The sequence below is a fragment of the Terrapene carolina genome, unplaced genomic scaffold, assembly GCF_002925995.2.
Source record: "Terrapene carolina triunguis isolate 2854851 unplaced genomic scaffold, T_m_triunguis-2.0 Scaffold23, whole genome shotgun sequence".
Taxonomy (NCBI): domain Eukaryota; kingdom Metazoa; phylum Chordata; order Testudines; family Emydidae; genus Terrapene; species Terrapene triunguis.
The window spans coordinates 5708018-5735568 of NW_020664374.1; the positions used below are offsets into that span (position 1 = coordinate 5708018).

Genomic DNA, 27551 nt, shown 5'->3' on the forward strand with positions numbered 1-27551 from the left:
AGCATTCACAGTTGCAGGGTTTTATGAACCACCACCTATTTTACAGAGCAGGGTGGGCATTGTAACCTTCTTTATCACACCAGCAAAACGGGAATGTCCCACAGCACGGCTGCAGCCAGGGCTTCCACATAATGTTATACAAAGAGAGCTGCTGTGGGACTGGAGTCAGCGTCTGGCGATGCTCCTGAACAGTTCTTGCTATTCTGCTTATTACTGTGTCAAACAGGGGCTCAGTGTGAGGTGATAGAGGTTTGGCCTCAGACGGGTCTCTCGAGAGATCAAAGAGTAAAGGGGGGTCATGATGGGTTACACCTTCCCCAAAACATGGGCAAATTCCTCTTCCATAACACGCTCCAGCACCCTCTGGATGGAATATTGGGGTCACATAATGAGCCTTCCACAGTGCACCACCTGGAAGGAGAGAAACCAGATATAGGGACCAAATGATGAGTATAACATAGCACTATAGTATTTGAGAGTGCTCCTTTAAGGAATACAAAGACATTTACCAATGAAAATATACAAGGTTACAAGGCTTCTTAAAATCCTTCAGAACAGATACTGATTTTGAAGGCACTAGACATTGTGGAGATGAAAACTTCTGTAGGATGGTACAGTACGTGTTTTTATTAAACTTCCGCTTACATCTTTTCTCTGTTGATTGCAAATAGTCCTTCGTAGTGGTGCACCTTCTGCTGGCATCAGACATCATTACAACTTCCATGCCAGTTTTGACTTGACAAGAACCTCAGGAGTCAATCCATAGATTCCACAGAACTTGGACCAAGCACAGACAACTTCACTGAGGTTATGTCTACACTACGCAGCTTTTAGCGACAAGCCGTGCTGCTAAAAGGCGCACAGTGTAGCTGCTCTTTGTTGGCTATCCTGCTGACAAAAATCTTCCACCCCCAACAAGCGGCATTAGCGTTGTCAGCAGGAGACCACTCCTGCCGGCAAAGCGCTGTTCACATTGGCACGTGTCGTCGGCAAAACTTTTGTCTTTTGGGGTGTGTGTTTTTTTTTAAACACCTCTGAAAGACAAATTTTTTGTCATTCAGTTGCCAGTGTACTAAGTGGACTAAGTATTATTGCAAAAAAGCAATCAGTTAGGGTTGCTATGATGACTGCTCCTATGAGGAGAAAATATTTGCTAGAATTTGTATCCCTCATGGGGAGAGTGTCTATACTCACTGTCCTTTTGGTGCCATCGCACCGCGTGTAAGTATGACCCACAGTAGTGAAACATGAACTCGTGCTCTGACTGTTGAACTTTTCCTTGTAGTAAAGGCATCAGGTTCCGGCCATCAACTACCCTGATGTGATGGAAATAAGAGAAGTCACCAAACTGGGACAATAAATATTGTATTTATTACTCACTCTGCAGTAAAAAATTCTTAGTGCCACTGGCACTACATCTACAGATTGTTTACATGTTTATCTGTATATAATTTCCCTGCTGCACTTGTCCTACATTTAGAACAGCTATTAAAGAAGTTAAGCAAATACTGTAAATCCCTAAATAAAATGCTTTTTAAAACAAAAATTCAGACTTATCCCATTGAATAGTACACAAACAGTTTTTACAAAGACTTAGTTCTTATGGAAAACTAAGACCCCTATTCAGGAAAGCATCCCTAATGAGAACAGCACTTAAGCATGCTTTCCTGAATAGGGATGGATTTAATCACATAAGTGCATCCCTGAATTGGGGCCTAAATTAGTATTTAATAGTTTTCTTGTAATAACGCTGGCGAGTAATTTTTTCTCTCCTATGTATAAGCATTTCTAAAATGTATTTCACAAATGGTATCTAGGTAAATTTTTCCGATACTTTACTTTTCCCCTTTTCTCCTAGAGCAAAATTTTCAAAAGCAGCTAAGTGACTTAAGAGTCCCATTTTTAAGGCACTTAGGTGCTTTTGAAAATATTACCCCTGGCGTGTATATTTCTGACACTTCTGCAATTAGGAGCAGTGTGGCATTCGGGGGATGGCCTCCTCACTCACAGCTTTCACCACACTCTTGTGGCGGTGAGTGTGGGGATATTGAACAGTAGGGTTGAAATCCTAATCCCACTGAAGTCAGTGATAACTCTCTCATTGACCTCAAGGGGACTAGGATTTCACCCTAGAGTCTACTGCCTTTCACAATACCAGTATTCTGCTGGCAGATGGCTGCCTTTCAGTTGCTAAGGGACCACAGGGCATCCACTTTCTGGCAACGGAGTAGTCAAGCCTAAGTGATCAGGAGACTGCGATTACAAATGGCAATTCCATTCATTTTGCCAACTCCCCCCTCTGTTACATCCCTTGGGGTAAGGGCTGAGGCAGAGAGAGATGCTTTGGCCTCCTCCACAGACAGGAGGGTCATGGGTGGGCAATATTTGTAGGACAGAGAGCACTGCACTTGGCAGATTAAGTATATGGAAAGTAGATTCTTGACTGCCTGATTCTCTGTCCGGTGATGTGAGAACACATCTAGGCCTCTATAGGAAGTATGCTGGGAGCTCTCCTCACAAGATTTATCTTGCTCAGGGAGAGAAGCACATTTCACAGAACATGGCTGCTAAAAAATGGGTTATAGCTGCACGGACCAATCGAAAGAGCTGCTCTTTTCTCATGGGGGCACAGCTAGAGAAAGTCTCTCCACTCCATCTAGCGCTTGTTGTGGGAGAGCAAACAGCAAGGAGAGACATGGATAGAAAAAACACATGCTTTGGAAGATAAGATGTAAGGAGGAGGAAGGGCTACAGAGAGGGTTATGAGGAGACATTTATGGGTCTTTGTGGTGCGGGAGGGAGGAAAGCCTTCTACAGTTTCCACAGAGCCTAGCAGGAATTGTCGCAACCCCTATATGGAACTCAGTCCCTTCCCTCTCGTCGATTTCCACCACAAGCCTCACTACTCATAAGGGCCCATGTGGGGTCCATGTATGTCTGTTTGGCCCCTGCACTTCTATTACCCTAAGTGTTTTTAATTGGATATACGTCTACACTGCAACAAAACAACCAGGGCTGGCCCCTATCAGCTGATTCGGGCAAGCAGGACTCGGGCTGCAAAATTGCACTGTGATGCTGTATGACTGGAAAATGACTGTTTATATAATTAATATTGCCACTTGTTATGCAATTGCAACAAATCTTGTACAAAGTATGTCATGTAAGGTGTTAATGGAAAAGTTATGATTTGATGAGTAGGATTATTCTGTTTATACGCATGTATCATTTTGTATCTGAGGTTATGAATATTGGCTACACAGATCTATATTTCAATTGTGTTTGCTCCTGGGATAACACCCACAAGGCAGTTTACGTCCAGGCTAGCCAACACATTGTGAATGAACTATTCGAGTTGATGGCCCATTAAAAGAACACTTAATTCTCACAATGGGCCACAGAAAAAGCTTGTCCCCACCTGGTTAGCCCTCCTGTAGACACTTTAGCCAGAATACGGGTAATGGCTTCTATGAGTCATCAAAGCATGCAAGGGCATGTGACCCTGGACTCCATCTTGTGCCTGTAATTTTCCACAAAGTAAGACTGAGAGCAGTCCCTCAACAAGGACCCTGGAAGCATCTCCATTTTGCCTCTTTCCTGCTCTGATCTCTGGACTATGGATTTACACTAAAAGGAGCATTCCAACCAATGGACGGAGGACCTTCCAATCGTTTGGAAGTTACCAGAGACTTTACAAGCCAGCAGTCTGTAACATCACAGCTACAAACTTGATCCAAGAACTTTGCAATGTATGTATATGATTTCTTTGACTACTTTAACTCTCTCCTTCTTTTCTCTTATAAACAAACATTTATATATTAGATACTAAAGGATTGGCAACAGTGTGATTCTTGGGTAGGATCTGAGTTATATATTGATCTGGGTATGTGGCTGATCTCTTGGGATCAGAAGAACCCTTTGTTTAGTGAAATTGGTTTTCAATAACCACTCATCATAAAGGCTAGTGTCTGGATGGTGAAATAAGGGCTGGGATGCCTAAGGAGACTGCATTTTTTATTTCTTTTTAACCAGTGTGGTGAGACAGAAGTTTAATTTTGTCACTGGTTTGGAATATCTAATGATAGAATAACCACCAGCTTGGGGGTGAGTCCAGCCTATTTCTCAGCAGTTTGTCCTCAATCTGGTATTCTGAGATGTGACCCACTGAGGCATGGTGACATGCAATGTAAGCTTTTGGGCTTGGGCTAGAACCTGGGATCTGAGAATCAAGGGGGGAGGGTTTCAGAGCCCGGGGTCCATTCCATTTACACAACAATGTTATAGCCCCACAGTCTGGGCCCTGAGAGCCCAAGTCAGCTGACATGGGCCAGCTGTGGGTGTTTTATTGCAGTAGTAGACATACCCTTAATTAGTTCATTTCATACTCTCTGGGGTTTCCTTGTTCTGACAACTATCCTACCCCTATGCGCTACATGCTATAACCCATAGTAATATCGCACATTATGATTGTATAGCAGCAACATAAACCATCAAAGCCCATTGCTTAGTGCATACCACACTATGAATGTAAAGTTTAGCAAGAGCATAAGCAGCAATATTGTCATTACAGATATAGGGAGTGAATATATTTTGTTGTCTCCTTACCTGTCCTGGGGCACAATCCCTCCACCCAGGTGAGCCACTGTGGGATAAATGTCCATAAGGCTTGTAGGTTCATCAATAACTGTGTCAGCAGGAAAGACTCCTGGCCACCTAAGTATCCCTGGCACACGGATGCCTCCTTCCCAGCCTCCCATGCCTTTTCCACCTACAGCAAAGTGACATATAACAGTTATGACTCATTAACAGACATTAGACTTGTACATGAAATTAGAGACAGATGGCAGCAGCACATTGCTCATCCCTAAGGTTTAATTCCATGGTTAAGTTCTGATTTCATAAACTTCAAGAGGGATGCACAGAATCACTCAAAAAATAAAAATCAAACACACCCTCCAAAACTGGGAAGCTGTGTGTAATTAATGTCTTGACTTGCAGCGTGGGATAGATGGGGAAATGGGCAAGCAAGCTTTCAAATATGTGTTCTTCGGCAATAATTTTCTTTTTCCCCTCACATAGCTCCTCCTGCACTCAGCTGTTAGTCTAAATCCTTTTGTAGGGTCAGAATGGGGTGACAGGAAACTTTTGAGAGCCTACACCAAATAGCCCCATGGCCTAGCAAAAAGGGAGGGACTGTACACTCTCTGAGAACACATAAGACTGAAGGGTATGAAATACGTCTTAAACCGCATTTAAAGAGCCTCATCCCCCATTTTAATTCAGAGTCTAACATTTTCAAAAGTGACTCTTGCATGTAGGATTTAGTCACTTAGGGCGGGTCCACACTACCCGCCTAATTCGGCGGGTAGAGATCGATCTTCTGGGATCGATTTATCGCGTCTCATCTGGACGCGATAGATCGATCCCAGAAGCGCTCCCCCGTCGACAGTGGAACTCCTGCTCGCCGAGAGGAGGAAGCGCTGTCGACGGGGGAGCCTGCCTGCGCCGCGTGGACCCGAAGTAAGTACTTTTAGTTCGATATAGGAAAAGTCGACTTCAGCTACGCTATTCTCGTAGCTGAAGTTGCGTTTCCTATATCGATCCCCCGCCCCAGTGTGGACCAGCCCTTAGGCGTCTAAAACCTAAGTGCCTATTTCACTTTTGAAAATGAGATTTAGGCTCCAAAGTCACTTAGGTGGTTTTGAAAAAGTTACCCAAGAACTTCAAAACCAGAAACATGAATCTGAATAATACAAAAGCTATCATATACCCTTATTTGAACTTTCAGTCAAATGATTTTCCCTAACCACATAGTACACAGGAATCAGGCAGCTATAGAGAGAATAAGAATTCTACACAGATCAAGCATCAGGATGCTCAGACTGCCTACGTGCTGAAGAAAAGATGTGTATTGTGGCACAGTTGGGTACACCCAATATAGCCATCAGGTTTCCATGTCTTTTAGCTGCTCGCCATTGCAACCTTGTTTCCCCCTGCCCTCCAAATCCCATCAGACTCATTCACCAAATCTATAACGTACTGCTTCCATTCAATGGCAGCAATCAGAGCCAATTTACCGTCCAACTGCATGAGGAAGAGCCAGGAGCTAGCAAAAGTTCCTCCTTCCCCTCCCCGAAAACAGGCGAACTCTCCCTTTCAGTAGTACACAATTTCCACAGCTCAGGGAGTCACAGTTTCAACTCTTTGCCCCTGGCTGTGTAGTTGGCAAGTGCTACACTAAAAATCAGGCCAGGTTGCAAAATTAATACAAGCTGCAGTTTGAAAAATGAAAACATTTACATTCTTTCTGATTGGCATTTGTCTTGTTTAGAGTGTACTGAAAGCAACAAAACCGTGCAGTGATTGCCTTCTCACTGTAAGGGACAGCACACTCCTCCTTTCCTTTTCTGTTCTGATTACCCACGTATCTGTGATTTCTGGGGCAAAATAAGTAACCATAATTGAATTTGTCTGACTGCATGGAAATCATTCACATTTACTGTCTAGTAGGAATGATTCCATAAAATGCCATTGAAGCTTGTGAATGTCAAGAGCTTGTGTACACAAAGAAGAAAGCTTTTTTAGGGACCACTTCTCCTTACTGTTTTCCCTCGCTCTCTACAAAAGATCAGTTAATAACTAATTTAATACAAATATTTTTCTCTTCCATGAAGTCTTCCATCCAAGGAACAAATATTGATTTACAGGCGTTATGCAAGCTTCACAATACTATTGTGAGACAGGCAAGTTTAATACCTTAATTTCAGAGAAACGAGATGCAGCACAGAGAGATTAAGTTTGCTGTCCATGGTTACACATGACAGCTGTGCCAGAACCAGGAATAGAAACCAACTCACATTGAACCCATCGGTGTTAGTCAAGCAAATTAATTTTCTATTGCATTTCTTAACTTAAAAGAAATCGTACCGTATTTCTTACCTTTATATATGCCATTCCAGCCACCTAGCTGAGTTTTTCCTTCTTGAGCCTCCAATTGTCCTCCATGGTCAGAGGCAAAATATGTGAATGTGTTGTTTTTCAAATCTTCCTTGTCAATAGCATCAAGAATTTTGCCTGTAAATTAAAAGAAAGACAGAAAAACAGTCAAAAGTTTGCTATGAATCAAACAAAAAGATCAAGATCTAATTAAAATGATTAGGGAACTAAAGCTTTGCAGAGCCCTTGCAGAAATCTTTAATAGCTTTTAAGACTCTAAAAGCTTGGTTGATATCAGTATTGCACCTTTTAAAATCCACTGATACATTTAAAGAAAATCTCTTTCATAAAGGACACTTACCCACCAACCAATCCATTTCTTCTACATTGTCTCCATATAAACCGTGTCTGCTCTTCCCGAGAAATTTCTCCGTGGTGAAAAGGGGTGTGTGAACATGTAAAAAGGAAACGAAGAGGAGGAATGGTCCATGCTTGTTTCTTAAAAAATTAAATGAATATTTTTTTTGTGCAATTTTAGAAAATTCTAGAAGCTTTCACATTCACACATGCACACACATAGATTATAACTAGAACCACAGTCATCCTGACATAATGCCATTGACCTCAATTTGGCTGGTCCACGGAGCATTGTCTCTCGTAATGTGCACAATAGATGACACTAGCTATTTTGGGGGGTAATGTCTCTCCCCAGAAGGGTTTGCATTACCAGGCACCAAACAGTACACTGTTACCCCGATATAACGCTGTCCTCGGGATCCAAAAAATCTTACCACGTTATAGGTGAAACCACGTTATATCGAACTTGCTTTGATCCGCTGGAGCGCACAGCCCCGCCCACCTGTAGCTCTGCTTTACCGCGTTATATCCGAATTCGTGTTATATCGGGTCACGTTATATCGGGGTAGCGGTGTATATATTTTCAAAACAATTGCCTTAGTGAGAACAATCCCAGAACCTCCTCACAAGAGGGCTTTACCTCAACACAAAATTTAGCTATTTTCCACTCCATAGTAAAGAGAAAGAGAGAGTGTTGCACCATGGAAGGCTGTAAACTGAGTGAAAGAAAAAAGAGGGACACATGATAATGGAACAGTTAGGCAGAAATTAATGTCAGACTTCAAGGTGTAAAACAGTTATCACATGTAGTCAGGAAGGGTAAATTTTTCAAAAACACCCCTATGACTTAGGCTTCTAACTCCAATTTTCAATGCAACTTAGGCACCTTTACTTACAAAAGTATTTAGATGCCTAAAGATGCAAATAGATGCCTAGAGGAATTTTCAAAAGTGCCTAAGTGAGTTAAGCATCTAACTGAGTGGTGGGCAAACTGCAGCCCGCGGGCCACATGCGGCCCATCAGGGTAATGTGATTGCGGTCCATGAGACATTTTGCTGATGTTGACCATCTGCAGGCCCGGCCCCCCGCAGCTCCCAGTGGCTGCAGTTCACCATTCCCAGCCAATGGGAGCTGCAGGAAGCAGCAGCCAGCACGTCCCTGCGGCCCGGTACTTCCTGCAGTCCCCATTGGCTGGGAACGGTGAACCGCGGCCACTGGGAGCTGCGGGGGGCCAGGCCTGCGGATGGTCAACGTCAGCAAAATGTCTCGCGGCCTGCAATCACATTACCCTGATGGGCCGTGTGCGGCCTGCGGGCTGAGGTTGCCCACCACTGACTAACTCCTACTGAAACTCTTTCACTGAAAGTCAGTAGGACACAGGATCCTAAGTGCCTATGCCACTTTTGAAAATGGGACTTAAGCGCTTTTGAAATTTTTACCTGAAGTTTTGTCTGCTATGTATAGCACAGTACAGTTATCTGGATGTCTCATGGGGCTTTTTGTAGTTTGTTCCCTTCCAGATGAGCACCAAAGGGGATGAGCTGCTGCACGAGGCAGGATACCTGACCAAATAGATCAAATGGTCAGATTTACTATGGTTAATTTGTCTATATTCTTATGTAAAAAAAATAAAGATGTCTGAAAGGGAGTGAGAGCAATATAAGCGAGAGAGAATAGCCTAGCAACCACTGTAGGAGAATTGCTGGATTATGTAGTGCTGGACCAGAAACAGCCCTCCATTAACAGAGATGGGGGGCTGGCAAGAGAGAAAGAGCAGCCTGAAAGCTAAAAGATGGGACAACAGGCTAGTAGGGGGGGTGGGGGGGGGAAACAATAATGGAAACCTAAAAAATAAGTAATTGCCAAAGAGCATGTTTTATTTGCAGCAGTCTTGTGCTGTAATGGTGCCACTCTTCACTGGTACAGTGGAGAGTATAGACCATCAGGCTTCAGCCCATCACAAGCTCTCCATAAAAATTACTTATTCTCTCACTACAGCTTTTCAAAAGCATTTACGTGACTTTGGAGCATGCACCCCACCGATTTTCACTGGGACTTACGAGCCTAAATCACCTGGCACTTTTGAAAATCCCACCCATATGGGTCACCAAGATGGCCCCAATTCCGCAGTGACTTACACCTCAGATGATACCATGGACTTTGGCCCAGCAGTCTTTCATGATAAATATGAAGAGATAGATTTAGTTAGGAAAAAAAACTTTTAGAGTTTGTCTGATAGCTGGGGAAGCTACAGAGTGTTCTTTTGCAAATAATAAAAAAATTGAAAAATGAGGCCTTAGTCACATATGTCACCTGGTTAAAACCTCTCTTATTTGAAAAGCTCCAGGTAGTTGAAAAGATCCAGGATTGCTGAAATAAAGTCGAATCCTTGGTGTACTCATTTGTTGTCAATACTCAAAATGCTCTCCCCATTAACATGTCATTCATACTGGTACTCTTTTCTTGGCTCCAGAAACCAAGTCAGTGAGCATGTGTTTGTGGGCAGAAATTTCTTATGTGCTTCAAAAATATTTGAAAAAGAATTATCCAGAGACATTAACAGCTCCTGCAAAAAAACCCACTTGCACCAAGGATCTTAAAAACACTCCTGGGATCTTGTCTCCTTTAAGAAAAAAGGAAGGCCTTTAGTTACCTTTCAATAAATGAAACTGCTTCTTTAAGCACAAGGGCAGCCGTCCTTTCCAACTTCATAGGTTGTTCAGTAATGTCATAGTTCCTCATCAGGATACAGTTCCAATATCGCACAAATCCATAACTGGAGTACCAGGAAGTGAAAAAAAGTGAGCCAGCTAAGGCAAAGCAGGCAACTATTTTCCAGCTGGCGGAGATCAAGCCAGTAAGCTTTCCAATGGTAACTGTGAGCACAGCAAGGGCAATTATTTGAGTGTAAAGCCAGAGTTTGGCTTGAAGGGCTGCATCCAACTCGGGAGGTTTGTTTTTCTGACAGTTGTTTAGAAGAGTAAAAGGCATGCCATAAAAATAATCAAAACCATGGTTTGAAGGGTGGTGGCAGTGATCATTGAGGGCTTCACAGTTCATACCCTGATGCCACTTCCCTGAAAGTTAAATAAACAAAGAACGGCAATTGTTAGGGCTGGGATTTTCAAAGAAGCCTTAGGAGAGCTAAGTGCCCATTTAAATGGCAGTTGGGCACATAAATCCCCTAGGTTCCTTTGAAACTCACAGCCTAGAACATTAAAAAGCACTTGTAAAAGATGGAGTTAGCATGCCCTGCAATGCACATACCTGCTGTGCACGACCTGGAAGAAGAGCCATGGATTTCCCTGTGTTTGCAGTCTTTTATTGTGCTTGTCTTATCACAGGCCCTGAATCTAAAAAGGGATCTTCATAGGTGCAAGGATCCACCTGTGGTGAAATTCCAGTGAAGCCAGCAGAACTCCATATTGGCATAAGAGTTTTTGTGGACTCTGTAGGGGATCCTGGGGCCACAGACTAAGCTACCCAGGGAAGGGATTTGTTTTGTTAAAAATATTATTCTGCATCTATGCAGCCATATAAGCAATGAGTACTGAAACATACTGCAGGAAACACATGTATCAACATTTGTAAAATAATAGTTTTCCACAAATGTAGGCAACTGTAACTACACCTCTACCCCAATATAACGCGACCCGATATAACATGAATTCGGATATAACGCGGTAAGATTTTTTGGCTCCCGAGGACAGCGTTATATCGAGGTAGAGGTGTATAATAAATGTAAAGGTGAAAGGAATGCCACTAGTTTGCTATAATGTAACTCTTCCCCCAAAATGAATACCTGTTATTCTTTCAATTTTGGCATATGGCAATGTGCGATTATGTTTATATATATTTTATATATAACCCACAAAAAACTATGTTAAAAGAACATTTTTAAGATTGCAAAGGCAAGCACTAAAAAGTTATTCCTAAACAAAGAAACATTTCCTATGTCCAAGTGCATTTAAGAAGGTTTATAAATCCACATGCAATGGTCTATCTAAACTTAATTCCAAAATCCCTGTGCATTATAAGCCCCCTCTCCAAATAAGTCTTCTCATGTTGTCAGACCCATACCAGTATCCAATCCTCAGTGGGAGAAATGACTAATCTTTCATCTGTGTAAACCAGTATTACCTCCTAATCCCAAATTCTAACAGAAAATGCCTGATTTTCCTCTTGTTACAAATCCAAACAAAAAATATAAAAGATGAATTTGCAAGCATTGCAAACTTTTTTCTTGTTAACTTGATATGCACAAAGAATTGCTTCCAGTTTATACAATCTGAACACAGATTCTAGTAAGGGCATGTCTACACTGCAGCATAATCCTGGGCTCAGACTCAGGCTTGAGTCCAAATCCTCCTTCCATCTACATCCAAATCTCTCAGACTCGTGGTCAGACCTAGGGGCTTAGGACCTTCTGGAGCTGGAGGGTCCAAGCCTTTGTCAAGCCAGGACCCAGAGTTAGAACCCTATTGCTTTGCAGTGTAGACACATCCCTGGTTAACTCATGTCCTGTGAGTCCACCAAAAGTATCCTACAATTTCATGGACCGACTTCCTTTGCCTTCTCTATCCCAACAATCTCCAATCACCTCCAGTGAAAAACAGAAGCCACCCCTTTTGGCGAGCAGCAGCAGCTCATCAAGTCAGCATTAAACCTACCATTGTTTTCTGACCACCAAGCTACAAATACCATCAAAGAACCTTCTGTGTTTGCAACAGAAACTGAACAGAACAAGTCTTTTGCAAAGCGTGCTGCCTAATGATTACGGGAACACAGCCAGATTTTGGTGAATCTCTGGTGCGAGGCCAGTAAAACCGTAGATTTTAGTAAGACTACCTGGAATTATCCCACATATCAGCAGATCGCTAAAAAGCTTGCAGCATTGCAAATTTTCTGGACCGGTGAGCAAGGCAGGGAGAGATTAAGAGGCTGAAGAGCAAGTGCCGGAAGACCACAGACCAGAACTGCACCTCGGGTAACACACCAGCCAAATGCCCATTTTATGAGGTGTTTGATCAAGTGCTGGGCACTGTGCCCAGCACGGAGCCAACTGTGCTGCACAACGACCTAGTCAGCCGAGATGGTGCCCTCCTGAATCCATCATGTGAAATTCTTCATGCAAAAGTTCTGGATCCACTGCTGGTCATCCCAGTTCTTCATGAAGATGAGATCCCACCAGTCTGTGCTTGTGACCCTGTGTCAAAAGCGCCGGTGTACGTGGGGGCAATCAGAGGCTATACCGAGTGTAGTGAGCAGCATCAGCCAGTGAGAGTCTACCATGCCTGGGTACTCTGCCTCCTCTGCTTCCTCCTGCTCCATCCTAAAATCAGTCAGGTGCCTTTGGTGGGTCAGAAAACGCCACCAAAATGTCCACCAGTGTCTCACAGAAGCTCTGCCCATTTCCTGACACAGGAGTGTAAGCACAAGCAAGGGAAGTTCTTCAAAAGGCGCCTCCTTCACGTTGCTGGCTCCAGTAGCTCAGAGCACACAAACCACAATGACTCCTCGGCAGGCTGTGTTGGCGGGCTGTACTTCCTCTAACATGCAGGGTGGACAGTCAAGTTTTCCCACAGTGCATCATAGTCAAAGGGCTAGAGCAACCACATTTTGGGAGGGCGCTAGAGAGTCTGGGATATGGCTGGTTTGACTTGGGGATGTGTGCTGCAGTGTAGATGCCAGAGCCCCAGTTTCAAACCCAGATTAGAAAATTGTTAACATAGGGTTAAGAATCAGTGTAAATGCTCAAGCCCCAGGTTTTCAGCTCACTCAAGTTCCACTAACCCTGGGATTACCCTCAGACTGTAAACTCTTTGAGGCAGAGACTGTTTTTTTTCTTTGTTTGCATAGGAATCCCTGGTCTATGACAGGACACAGGTGGTACTGAAATACTAATTATTATTAATAAGAAGAAACTGCAACACAAATTCAAAACAGCATTTTGTACAGCATGACAATTATCATCGACAACACACACAGACCGTCCTATTCTAAAAAAACCCACCTACAGGACAAAAATATATAGATCCATTTAAATATGCTAACTCGGGTGTAGGAACAGTCACACCATCTATCTTTTTGGGTGCTAAATGTTAAATAAAAGATAAATAGAACTGTTGACAGTAGAAAATTATTTTCGTCCAAAAATAATGTAAACAGGAGCCAGATATTCAAGATAACAGAATACAGCAGAGCTGGTGCAATATACTGTAAAGTACTGGGTGACATGAAAAATACACGCTGTTATTATAAAAGTTGTGTCAGTGATTAATTTTTAACTAATGCAACCCACTTGGCTCATCTCTCCTTAAGATAGTTCAATTGTTAATCTAATGCAGGAAATAAGTTACTCAATTTCTCTTAATTCTTTTATACTTGTCAACCAAAATTCTACAGTGACCATAATAGCTGTTTGGATGTCATAATACTGAAAATACTCTAGCATGATGCCCTGGTAAAAGGGCATATAGAAGCCCTCCCCACCTCAGCTAGAAGAGAAAGCCCTAAATTCAGCAAAAACTGTATTGTTCCTCCATCCGAGCAGGCCTCCCCATGATACAGCCCATTTTCTCAGGGCTAAATCATTTATCTAGTGCACAGCCTAAAGAGCAAATAGAGCTCTCAATGTTCTTAAAAATGAAGTTTGCAACTATGTTAATACTAAATTTGGTTGCTCCATTACCTCACTTTCGGGGGAGGGATAGCTCAGTGGTTCGAGCATTGACCTGCTAAACCTAGGGTTATGAGTTCAATCCTTGAGGGGGCCACTTAGGGATCTGGGGCAAAAATCACTACTTGGTCCTGCTAGTGAAGGCAGGGGGCTGGACTCGATGACCTTTCAAGGTCCCTTCCAGTTCTATGAAATAGATATATCTCCATATATTATTATTATTAATTTAAAAAAATGTGGGTTACCACATACTTGGGTATGTATTAACACCAGAACATTCTGAAAGGTTCACACGTCTCAAAAACTTTAGATCCAAGATGGCAAAGGTGGAATAGCACACTAAATCATATCAAAATTCACCTTGCGATCAAGTAAGGCAAGATGCGAGGAATCTTCCGTCAGTGTCAAGAAGCAGACAACTACCTGAAGAAGGATAATTTTAATTCACTGACAGAGCCAACGGCCAAAATTAAAGTGGTCACTGAGTTTGTACTGGGAGCTGTTAAGACGCCATTTTTTTCTTGCTGAGAAAATATCTGAGTTAAAAATAACCTTTACAGAGGAAAAAAATTGAAGGTAATGGTTAGCAAGTATGGAACAGTCCAGTGAAAGGGTGAAATTCATCTAAATGAATCAGCACAAAAATATTCTGATGAAAAATCAAAATATTCTCTTTTTTCATGATGATTCGTCAATAAGCAAATTCAAGTGATTTCATGTCCTAGGATTTTTTGGCATCTCTACTTGTGTGTCTATATACTCAAATTTTAATATTTGCTTTTATTCTGTGATCTGTAAATAAATAAATAAATAAATTCCTGGATTAGTCTTCAGACCTCTTCAGAAAAAAGCACCTGCTCTTCTCACCTAACATTAGGGGTTACAAAGGCAAACAGTACCAATGACTTGACTTCTAGGCTATACCATCAAACACTTAAATAGTACTTCACATTTTCAAATGCTACTTAATAATCCAGAGACAGAACAAGCTATTTCTGAACACGGCTGGGCTCACCTATCTATGAGTGGGGAACATATTATATTAGCCAGTTATGTACTACCTACTTGCTGTTAATTTCTATATCCCTTTCCCCCTGTAAAGCCAAATGAAATGTTTAAAGTCCTTCCTTTGTTGGATGTGTGTCTCTCTATATATATATCAACGGAAGCACTGACAGAGTTTTGTTAAGCTTTGGAAAAGCTCCTGGACCTAGTACAATGCTCAGTTGTTCTAACCATTGTAACCATGCCACTTCTTGTGACATTTTTTTACTTCTCCTATTTTATGCTCCATTGGGTTCAGATGATTAAATGTCCAATAGTAATGTTAGCTCTTTGGGCTGGGGACTGTCTTTTCATTATGTGTGGGTAAAGCAGCTACCACATTAGGGCCACAAGCCCCAACTGGGAGTTTCTAGGTCTTACCACACTACAAATATTAAACAGTACTAGTTTGTTACAATATAGGATGAGTGTAACATCATCATAAATATCAGAGAGGCAGTGTTTCCTAATGGATAGAGTACTGGATGGTGACTCAGAAAATCTAGGTTCTATTCCTGGCTCTGCCACAGGCCTGCTGGGTGACCTTGGGCAAGTCCTGTGCCTCAGTTTCTCCATTTGTCAAATGGAGATAATAATACGGACCTACTTTGTAAAGCACTTTGAGATCTACTGATGAAAAGCACTACATAAGAGCTAGATGATCACGATGGTCCCTTCTGGCCTCCAAGTCTATAAGGCAGGGGTCGGCAACCTTTCAGAAGTGGTGTGCTGAGTCTTCATTTATTCACTCTAATTTAAGGTTTCGCGTGCTGGTAATACATTTTAACATTTTTAGAAGGTCTCTTTCTATAAGTCTATATTATATAACTAAACTATTGTATGTAAAGTAAACAAGGTTTTCAAAATGTTTAAGAAGCGTCATTTAAAATTAAATTAAAATGCTGATCTTACGCCACCAGCCTGCTCAGCTCGCTGCCAGCCTGGGGTTCTGTTCACCTAGGCTGGCAGAGGGCTGATCAGGGCCTGCGTCCGGGACCCCAGACCTGGGGGGGGGGTGTTTCAGGGGTCAGGGCAGAAGTCTGGTGTGTGTGTGTGGGGGGGTTCAGAGATCAGGACAGAGGGCTTGGGGCTGTGGGGGGTTCAGGGCAGAAGGCTGGGGGTGTGTTGGGTTCAGGGCAGAAGGCTGGGGGTATGGGGGGGGTGCAGGGCAGAAGGCTGAGTGTGTGGGGAGGTTCAGGGCAGAGGGCTGGGGGGTGTGGGGGGTGCAGGGCAGAAGGCTGGGTATGTGTTGGGTGGGGAGGTTCAGGGCAGAGGGCTGGGGGGTGCAGGGCAGAAGGCTGGGTGTGTGTTGGGTGTGGAGGGTTCAGGGCAGAAGGCTGGGGGTATGGGGGAGTTCAGGGCAGAGGGATGGGTGTGTGTTGGGGTGGGGGGGTGCAGGGCAGAAGGCTGGGGTGCTCGGCTCGTGGGGGTGCTCCCAGCCCCCTGCCCTGAGTGGCTCAGGGCAGGGGGCTGAAAGGGATATGCCCTGTTCCACCCCCTTCCCCCAGGCTCTGTCCCTACCTCTGTCTGCGTCCTCTACGGAACTGTGTGCACGCTGCCGCTCTTCCCCCTCCCCCTCACTAGGGCCATCAGCTGATTAGCCAGGGATGGAGAGGAGGTGGGGCAGTAAAGCACCACGCTGGGGGAAGAAGCGGGGGAGGGGGGGACGCTTGGCTGCTGCAGAACCAAGCTTCTGCCTCCTGACCCCGCAGGGGAGAGCGGTGGGCATGGGGGACTGAGTGGGGCTGGGGGCCGGGACTGCGGCAGGGAGCTGCGTACCACTCAAAATCGGCTTGCGTGCCGTGTTTGGCACGCGTGCTGTAGGTTGCTGACCCCTGCTATAAGGTATTATTACTACTATTATTAATATAGACACCTGCATTTATTAATTAGTTATTTTTTTCACTGCTCAGGAGCTACACATGTGTGACTGACAGACAGTTGAGAGAAAATAAAAACCCAAACAGTCTCCCAAAAATCATTCCTGTGCCAACTCATAATAAAACATATTCCTACATACCTATAAGTCCCGTGGTGTAACCCTGCTGACGCAGCACCTTGGCAAAAGTGGTTTCATTTACAGGAAGTCCTCCTGACCCAGCATTCCACTGCAGGGCACGATACCCATTACTGGAAGCCATGCCTGCAGTACATAACAAAATACACCTAGTCATTTTCTGCTTGATTTTTCATTGTTTTCATTGCTTAGGCCACACTCCTGCCAAGATTTAAGCAGGGTTAGGTAATATCTTTTATTGGACCAACTTCGGTTGGTGAGTGAGACAGAAGAGCTCTGTGTTAGCTCAAAAGCTTGTTTCTCTCACCAATGGAAGTTGGTCCAATGAAAGTTATTACCTCATTCACCTTGTCTCTCTAATGTACTGGGACCAACACAGCTATAACTACACTGCATAGAAGATTTATGCATGTACTTAACTTTGAAACTAGTGGAACTATTCATGGAGCATAAAGTACAGCCACATAAGTCTTGCAGGATCAAGGCCATAAGAATAAAAAGTAGAAGTCCCAAATTGTTTATATACTAATGTACGTATTTGCACCACACTCATTATTGCGGTATCAAAGCACTTCAATGAGTCAAGGACAAAGCAAGACAATATTTTACAATAAACAAATAATATTTGGCACTGTTTTTTGCATCGGAGAGGAGGGATGGCCCATGCTTTAGGGCATTAACCTGGGAATTGGGAAGCCTGGGTTCCACTCCCTGCTCTGTCACTGACAGCTCTATCTAGTACCATGTGACTTGCAGAATTGCTAAGATTGTACTTATAGCTAAGAAAAGGGGGGGAGGTGGAGGGGAAGTGATCCGGGGAAATAACAAACCGGTTAGTTTGTCCTCAGTAGTATACAAGGCTTTATAACAAATTGTGAAGGACAGAATAATTAAATTAAAGGAGGTAAATGATAAAGGGGATGTAATGCAACAAAGGTTTGCCAAAGATAGATCATGCAAGTCTCACCTGATTTTTAGAGAAAATGACTGATTTTTAGATAAAGGAAGTGCAGTAGATCTAATATACTTGGACTTCAGTAAACCATTTGACATGGTACCACATGAGAAATTTTTAGTTAAATTAGGGAAGGTGGGGATCAGTATGAACATTGTAAGGTGGATGAGGAATTGTCTAAAAGGGGAGAAGGCATCAGGTTGTGCTAAAAGGTGAATTATTGGACCAGAGGGAGGTTACTAGTGGAGTTCCTCAAGGATCAGTCTTGGGACCAATCTTATTCAATATTTTTATTAATGACCTTGGTACAAAAAAGTAGAAGTGTGCTAATGATGATCATTTGCTGATGATACATAGTTGGGACATTGGACAGAGTGGGCCAGGGCTCTGAGGTGGCACCAAGCATTCTCTCTCTCAGGTGTGTGGCTGGCTGGTTCTTGCTCACATGCTAAGAGACAAAACGATACTATATGAGTAGTTGGGAAGGAAGTTTCTCCCAGTCAGATTGGCAGTGACCTTGGGGGGTTTTCACCTTCTTCTGCAGCATGTGGGTCACCTGCCAGAATTTTCTGGGTATATCTCACTCAATTTTTTTCATATCACTGCAGGGACCCCAGGCACTGGTGCACTTTGTCCCTCTTTATTCTCTGCCTGCAACACATAATAGTCTCCTGTGGGCTGTAATCCTTTGGCCTAATTTCAGTTGTTGGGTTTACTCTGCGGGTGCTGGGTGGTGTTGGTGGCCTGTGATACACAGGAGCTCAGACGAGGTCGTCCCTTCTGGCCTTAGTCTTGTTTTGCCTCAGTTCCCCTATCTGGGTAATACTTTCCTACATTGAAGGTTGCAAGACACTCAGTAATGCCTTGCACTAATGGGGCCAGATAGATCTCTGAGTCTCAAAATTCATCACAAACATCAATTAAGCCTCATGACACCCTTGTGAGGCAGATAAATATTATCCTCATACTGCAGGAAGGAATGAAACCCAGTCCCTAGGCTTTAAACACAAAAGTATACTTATCTCCTCCATGTCTTTGGCTTACACAAGTTTAGGCAAGCTAAGACCAATGTCAAATCTGCATACCACACAGTTTATAACTCTCACATATTTTGTGCTAGTGTTCACATTTATATCAGCTTAAAAGGCACTTCTATAGTTCTGTAGTTAGAAGGCCTGCAAATGACATATGAGTATATGATAAAGACATGACCACTCAAAACAGCACAGGGAGATCAAGTTCTTCCTCAAGAGACTGCCAGGACTACAAAGAACAATTAGCTGTCAACAATATCTTGAAAAGCTAAAAGTTAACATATTTGATCTCTTTATAGTGTCAGAGCACAACTAGAGTCTATAAAATAGCTGATATTCTCATCTGATAACAGCCATTTGCTCCCTTGCAATGTTGACCTAAAATAAAATAATTTCTCTATTTTTGTATAATTTTGTCATCTTCCACTCCATTCAGAAATTATTATGGTATGTCAATCACCCACTGAAAAAGATTTTAAATAAATGGGAAGGGTTTTCACAACTGTCACAGCTTGACCATTGCTCATTAGGTTTTCCCTTCGTCCATAGCTTTCAAGCTCAGCAGAACACTAAAAAGTGGACATAGCATACTCTGTAAAAGTTAAGGATGTGAAGAATCTCATTTTACATAGGCATCTTTTCAATCCTACTGTAATACACTTAAATGCGACTCTCACTTTTCTCATATAGTTATGCTGAAGGTTTGTAAAATGATGTTAACCCCCCCACCCCCAAAAGTTCATTGTTTACCAAAAGTTACCATCGGAATCTGAGATACCAGCAATAGAGTATTTTCTGCTACTTAGGATAGAAAATTACTGCAGTATTTTCTATTTCACTATTTGAGGACTGTTTGGTAGATGTTGACTTGTTACTGATGACCTCCAGAGCTCAGCTGTTTACATAGACAGCATTGTATCACTAAAAATGTGCCCAACCTGATCTGATGGGGTATCTGCCAGTCAGGAAAGCTGCTCTGCTTGGGGTACAAAGTGGAGCTGCAGCAATGTGCTGAGTAAGTTTCACCCCTTCCTTGGCCAGCCAGTCAATATTAGGGGTCCTACAAAGAACAAACAAGAGAGGCATATGTTAACACAAGTAGGTAGCAAGTTGAAGGATACATACATGAAACTTATTACAAGATAAATCAAAACTAACTCAGCTTTCAAATGGTTTCCCTGGAAGCATTGCTCTTTTATGCTATATGTACTTCAAGAATGTGTTTGGTACAGTGCTGAGGAGCCTTTCACCACTAGAGAACTAGGACCAAATTCATCCCTGAAGTAACTCCACTGCTTTGAATGAGTTACCACAGGTATAAATCTGGCCACTGGTTTCAAATATAGCTTAATCTGCAAAACTGAAACTACTGCAATTATACGTGTAAGTGGGATGATGAACATAGAAGGGATTTCCCATTCAAATGCTTACAGTAGAACCTCAGAGTTACGGACACCCCGGGAATGGAGGTTGTCTGTAACTCTGAAATGTTCGTAACTCTGAACAAAGTGCAGTTCGGCTCCAGTTCCAGCAGCTGACACGCCAAGCCAGGTTCCGGCAGCAGCTGAACCCCCTCCTCAGTGCCTGCAGCTCCCTGCAGGGAGCTTCTTTCCCTGGGTCGGACTGCAACTTCATCCCCCTCCCAGCCAGGGGAGGGGTGTGTGAAAACAGCTCCCTCTCCCCCCCCCAACCCCCGGCCGGGAGAGGTTGTGTGTGAAAACAGCACCCCCCTCCCAGCTGGGGGAAGGGGGAAGATGTGAAAGCAGTGCAGACCCTAGTGCTGCGCTTGCTCTGCTGGCTGCCTTGGGCTGGCAGCCCCAGCATCTTCACTCTTAGATATAAGTGGCTGCCCCGCGTGTGAGGGTTGGGGTGGGGTGAGTTGAGGACAGGCATCCCAGATGTGCCTACCTTTAAGATGCAATACAGGCACAGTACAGTATTTGTTTTCTCTCTTTTTCTTTTGTCTCCACTGCTGCCTGATTGGTTTCTTCTGGTTTCACATGGTGTCCAGTTGACCAGTCAGTCTATAACTCTAGTGTTCGTATCTTTAAGGTTCTACTGTATGTCACTTTTAGCAGCCATTTTATAATGCTATATTTTGAAGTTCACTGAACCAAAATCTCCTATCAGGTATGTGGAGCTTTTGTGAGCCAAGCAGTTACTGTTCAGTGTTGACACTACAGATTATATATGGCAGCATATAATAATATAGTTACACAATGATATTTTTATAAGGTTCTAACTCTCCCAGGCGGTAGGACTGCAGCAGTAGTAGGAGGGAAACAGGCCTTCCAGACCTTCCTACCTCCATCAATGGCATATCTGGACAACGGGGACAGGAAGTCTACAGTGCTCCTTTCTGCAACCTCGGCACCGCCATGTGAGGAAAGAGGCCCCCCTACCACCTCTCTTGGATCGCCTCTAAAAAAGATGGTGCTTCTTCAGGAGGAACACGCCCTTCTGCTGCTGCTACACACCCAGGCTGACTGGGAGAGTACAGGCCTTGTGGGCCATCCCTCATGAGGAAATTAGCGAGTGCCAGCCCACAGGATCCCACCCACAGTGGGTGGAGGCCTCATGTGCCCGGAGAAAGGAGTGAGAAAATGGATGAGGGTTGGAGGAAAAGCATAGCACAGAAAGACCAAGGTTTATAGATAAAAAAAGTAGAAGTGGGTAAAGGGTAAGATATATGTAGAGATAGACAAGGGGTAAACAATAATGATACAAGAAGTAGTCAGAGGTTAATGGACAGAAAATAAAAGAAATATGAAGTGGGTTCTAGCCCACAAAAGCTTATGCCCAAATAAATTTGTTAGTCTCTAAGGTGCCACAAGGACTCCTCATTGTTTTTGCTGAGACAGACTAACACGGCTACCACTCTGAAACCAGAAAATAAAAGAAATTCAGATCAAGTGGAAATAATAATGTTGCTTCCTTCCCCATTTCTTTTTTTATTGTTTATGTAGGCCCTAATCCCACAAATGCATACACATGGGCTTAGCTATATGTGAGCTGGCCCCATTGACTACAAGAAGACTACTCATATGCATCAAGTTAAGTACATGCGTGAGTGTTTGAAAGACTGCGGACTTGGACTGTAAAGTCCTTGGGGCTGGAGCTTCTCTTCTTTTATGCCTGTAAAACATGTAGCCTACTTGAAAAAATTAAACACATACATATAGTAATGAGAGAGCCTTTACCTTATGGTATTGTTTCCATAGCAACCTATGTCTCCAATCCCAAGATCATCTGCCATTATCAGTAAAATATTGGGTTTAGAATCCACAGCCACACTCATTTCACATGTCTTTGGAAATATGCATAATGCCAGCAGAGCAGTCAGGTAGCTCCTGAAATATAGTAAAACAACTTAAGTTGTTACCCATATGAACCACTGTACTGTTCACAAGGGAAATGCTAATATGATTCAAGGTTTGAATTAACTTAGGACAAAACGTAGCCCCTGCCTCCACGGCCGAGGAGAGTGTTGCTGGCAGCGGGTCTGCTGCATGAGGAAGTGGGGAACTAGATACAGGGGTGGGTGTAGAGCAGGGGTGAAAGTAACTTAAATGACTTACCAGTACGCAGGGCGGCCGGGGTCCTGGGCAAGGTGGGGGGTGGGTGGCTCTGGGCCCCCAGAAGGGGCAGAGCCTCGGGCAGACGGGGCAGGGCTGGGGCCAAAATCCCCCAGCCAGACCTTCAGCACTGCCCAGCCCGTGCCTATTTAAAGGGCCCGGGGCTCCAGCCACAGGCACGGTAGCAGCGGCGTTGTCCGGGAGCCCTGGGGCTCCGGCCGCTGGTGCGGTAGCGGTAGCCAGGAACTCGACCCTTTAAATCACCACCGGAGCCCCGGGGTAGTGGCGGCGGGGGCCGGGAGCCCAGGGCCCTTTTAAATCACGGGGCCCCGGGGCAGCTGCCTCAATCAGCGGCCCTGCCAGTACGATCGACACTTTCTTACTGGTATGCTGTACCGGACCATACCAGCTTACTTTCACCTCTGGTGTACAGCTAAACTCCACAGGGCCCGCTGTGAACAGGAGGCAGCAGGGCAGCAGCTCCATTGTTGTGTGTACCCTCCCATCTGTTCCTCTCTTCCACGTACTGGTGTCTCTGACCCCAAGTAGGTTACTCTAGTCATTGGGCTGCCTTTGTGGAGGAGCTCTGCAAAAGTCTCCCACTAGGGGCCTGTATGGGTATGAGAATTCCTTATCCCATTTACCTGACTTTCATGCTGGCCACAGGATTATAGTCTGAGGGTAAAATTTTCAAAACACAAGAACTAGGGGGTCACCAAATGAAATTAATAGGCAGCAGGTTTAAAATAAACAAAAGGAAGTATTTTTTCACACAACGCACAGTCAACCTGTGGAACTCCTTGTCAGAGGATGTCGTGAAGGCCAAGACTACAACAGGATTCAAAAAAGCACTAGATAAGTTCATGGAGGGTAGGTCCATCAATGGTTATTAGCCAGGATGGGAAGGGATGGTGTCCCTAGCCTCTGTTTGCCAGAATCTGGGAATGGGTGACAGGGGATGGATCACTTGATGATTACCTGTTCTGTTCATACCCTCTGGGGCACCTGGCATTGGCCTCTGTCGGAAGACAGGATACTGGGCTAGATGGACCTTTGGTGTGACCCAGTATGACTGTTCTTATGTTCAAAATTGACTTAAGCTCCTAAATCCCATTTTTTCACACTTTCTATTATACTAAGTATGTCTGTCTTGAACAGGGTCAGCTCTTGAAGAGTTCTCAGCTGCTCCAAATGTCAGTTAAAGATTACATTCCTTGAGCCTGACCCCACATTTCTCTCTCTACCAAAGTCCCTGGTGAGGGAATCAGTAATTTTGCTGGAGTAAGGACAGAAGCAGGTCCATAGTACTGCACGAGAAAAGAGTCTCCCAATATCAATCCAGTTCTAAGCCTTTAGCTTTTAAAGGATTGCTGTCAAGTTGTTTATTCCAAAAATATGATGTATGGAAAGAATAGCTGTCACCTCACAAACAAGCTGGAAACAAAAACATAGTTAGAAACAATTCAATGGTATAAAAGATTAATCTGCTTCATACTGCAAATAAGGAACATGCAGCTGCAGCCACTGAATTGTTTGAGAGCAAAGTTCTTGCCCTTATGCAATTGTTTATTAATAATTTGTGGCTTTGTATTGTCATGTGAGAAACTTGGGTCTGGACGCAACTTTGAGAATTCCACATACTCATATTACTTGTCCTCAGGAAGGGAGGCTGCTGATCACAGTGCAGTTGAGGATAGTTCTTAAAAGTTACACCATGTTGTACTGGTATTATGAACTCCCGCAAAAAGTGATACGGTAATAGCCATGCAAGGTAATGGAGGGTAATACATTATACCGGAGGAAAAATAACAGCCCCTAGGAGGACAGGTTAATTCATGCAGGCATTTTTTTGTCTAAAATGGACAGACAGGAATAACTCTCCCTTCTCTCCTACTACTAAAATCAAGGCAGTATGATTTTATAAAAGCTGTTTTTATTAATATCTACAAGTGTCCTAGCCCTTAATGTTTGCACATCACAACCCTCTAAATATTTGTCCATGACACTGGAGTTATCAACCCAAAGTAAATTCCTGCTCAGGGTAATTGAATTTTGCTGCCTAATGTATGGAACAAGGGCATTGCGAGATCTAATTACTTATTGTTGGAGTAGGCTAGGGTAAAAAGGAAATGTGGAAGTGGAATGTACGATGTGCAACAATATTTTTATTGTTCATTCATCCACAGCATGCATAACCACTCATCTTTCTTAAAGAACATATGTGGTGTCAAAACATTACCATATCCTCTTTTAATAAAAACCCAAACTGTCCCTTCTAGTTAATTTAGGGTGAGAGATGGCTTGATTTTACAGGGACAATCCCGATATTTGGGGCTTTTTCTTATATAGGCACCTATTACCCCCAACGCCGGCCCAATTTTTCACACTTGCTATCTGCTCACCCTAAGTTAATTCCAAGTGGAATGAAGCCTACATGAGAGATTGGAATCCTGCATTGCTTGTCTAATCACAAGTGAGGAACTGATCAATCTAGAAATGTGTACAAAAGGTTGAAGGAATAGGCTCCACAAACAAAAGGAAGAGACTAGGAGAGAAAAAAAAAAGTATTTTAACGTAATGGAATTTTACAGGGAAAATTACAACACATGCAGAATTTCAGGGCAAGCATAGCTGCAAGATTCATCTGGATCTGCATCGCTTGGTAAGCTGGGCCCATTTTAAAGCAAAAGCATTTTAATACAGCCAAATACATACCAAAGTTATACATTTGGGAACAAGGAATGCCGGCCGGGCAATTGTGTCTTGGAAGGCAGTGACTGTGAAAAGGATTTAGAGATCATAGTGCACAAGCAACTGAACATGAGCTCCAGTGCGATACTGTGGATATACAAAAAGGGGAGTAGTGAGTAGGAGTACGGAGGTGATTTTACTTTTGCATACAGCATTAGTGAGATCAACACTAGAATACTGCACATAGTTCTGGTGTCCACATTGTAAAAAGGATGTTGAAAAACCAGAGAGTGTGCAGAAAAGATTACACTGATTCAAGGGCTGGAGAAAATATGACAGTGAGAGCCTTAAAAAGAGCTCAATCTGTTTAGCTTATCAAAAACAAGATCGAGAGGTGATTTGATTACAGTGCATGCATACCTTCATGGAGAAAATACTAGGTACTAAATGGCTCTTTTATCTAGCAGAGAACAGAATAACAAGAACCAATGGCTGGATGCAGAAGCCTGACAAATTCAAATAAGAAATAAGGAGCATATTTTTAACAGTGGCTGATTAACCATTGGAACAAACTACCAAGGGAAGAGGTCATGAAATTATGATGATGTCTTTCTGGCAGATATGCTTTAGCTTTACATAAATTATACTTTACATAAGCACAAGTAATTGGCCTCAATACAGTGATAACTGGGTGAAATGTAACAGCCTGTCATACACAGGAGGTCTGACTACATGACTGAATAGTGCCTGCTGGCCCTAAACTTTATTAATCTATAAACCTGCAGATTTTCCTTCAGATGGGACGGTAGGAAAAGAGAAGGGAAAAAAATCAGTGATAGAAACAAATGAGATGTATGAGGAAAATAGGGCAGGTAAGAGCAAACTAATCAGAGAAGTACTACAGATCACATGAAATATATCTAGTGTGCAAAACTCTCAGATACACCAGTATAAATGCACAGTAAGTCCACTGATGGCGAAATTGAAAGCAAACTTTTCCCCAGTGTATGTGTGCTTCCCACCATCCCGCAAATCCAACTGGAAAGAGCTGAGTTTGTAGAGATCAAAGAAGGAAAGAGGAGAGGAAATAGGGATGAATTGCTATTTTCCTTTCTTAACACTGCTTACATGTTGTTTCCCACTGTTTATGACACAGTGTGCTAGGTCTGAAGGCAGCAGTTCTGATTAAGCAGACGATTGGAGACAAGGGCAGATAGGAGCTAGCAGAGAAGAGACATAAGAACATAAGAATGGCCATACTGGGTCAGACCAAAGGTCATCCAGCCCAGTGTCCTGTCTGCCGACAGTGGCCAATGCCGGGTGCCCCAGAGGGAGTGAACTTAACAGGCAATGATCAAGTGATCTCTCTCCTGCAATTTGACTTGAAAGCCAGACAAAAGTCAAGAAAAACAGACTTTTACTGCCTAGGGTTAACTATTTTGAAACAGCCTGTAAATAAAATTCTGCATTAAAACAGAATATGTCTCAAAAATACCTGGGAGCCTGTGCAGAGGGCACAAAGAATACAAAGCTCTGACCATGTTCCAGAGGATCTGGACCTACACACCTTCTGTACAAAGGAAAGGTCTCCGAATGCGACCCTTTGGTACAAGTGGCAGAACACTGCTGGCCGACCCCCATCTGAAAGCCAGATTCCTGCACTGCAAATCCGGAAGCAGGAACCCTGAGAAAGGGAGCCCTGGCAAAGCTAATGTTATATAGGCCAGAGAGGGAATGAAGGCAAATTAGAATCTTCCTTAAAAAGTGTAAACTTCTCTAAGGGACTGAGGGAAAATTCATCTCTGGAGAAAAAGCGTGGAGCACATTTTTAAAAGCAGAGGCTGTTTAGCTTTTTCATTCTGCAGACCACGGTGACAGAGAGAGATCCTGTCTCTGCTCTCTCCCACAAGTACTGCCACTCAAGTTCCAACCCTGGGGTGCTTGGTTCTTAAAAGGGACAGATTTTCAAAAGCACAGCTCCCATTGTTCTCAAAGATCAGTTGGGTACTAAGCCCTTTGGAAAATCTGGCCGAAAGTGTTTCATCCTCTGTGACACCAGGAATGGCTGCACAGACCATTACTGCAATGCACCCTAAATAAGAACTTTTTAAAGGAAATATGGGCGGAGTAGGATCTGACACAGCCCAGGTGATGAGTCAGACTTGGCATGGCCACTAATAATCAGGTGGGGTGAAGATCAGAATTCAGGAATGGTGAGATTGTTCCGCTGCTTCTACTCAAAGTTTTAGGTCTGGGGACACATTCT

At 43.4% G+C, this 27551-nt stretch overlaps 2 protein-coding genes across 2 annotated transcripts in view; both read right to left on the bottom strand.

Annotated features, from left to right (window-relative positions):
* The window catches only part of LOC113404951 (arylsulfatase D-like), a 56190-nt gene continuing 28639 nt past the window's right edge, over positions 1–27551 (bottom strand). Inside the window, exon 12 of the mRNA XM_026649487.1 lies at positions 1–66. Coding sequence (XP_026505272.1) covers positions 41–66 — 26 coding nt within the window. The 3' untranslated portion in view covers positions 1–40. The remainder of the gene's footprint in view (positions 67–27551) is intronic.
* LOC113406204 (arylsulfatase D-like) lies at positions 19–26852 on the bottom strand. The gene is made up of 10 exons (XM_026649494.2): positions 26781–26852; positions 22220–22369; positions 19958–20079; positions 17034–17156; positions 9944–10367; positions 7295–7431; positions 6937–7071; positions 4603–4765; positions 1195–1316; positions 19–411 (listed from the first exon to the last, which is right to left on the bottom strand). Exons 2-10 carry the CDS (start codon positions 22315–22317, stop codon positions 41–43), a joined length of 1695 nt encoding a protein of 564 aa, XP_026505279.1. The 5' UTR covers positions 22318–22369; positions 26781–26852; the 3' UTR covers positions 19–40.

Bases quoted from the DNA above. Each gene is read 5' to 3' on its own strand.
- LOC113406204 (XM_026649494.2), bottom strand. From the start codon at position 22,317: ATGAGTGTGGCTGTGGATTCTAAACCCAATATTTTACTGATAATGGCA. The intron at 10,368-17,033 runs GTATGTAGGAAT...TTTAACTTTCAG, and splicing joins TTACACCACGGGACTTATAG to GGAAGTGGCATCAGGGTATG. The intron at 7,432-9,943 runs GTAACTAAAGGC...TAATTTTTTAAG, and splicing joins GCAGTTTCATTTATTGAAAG to AAACAAGCATGGACCATTCC.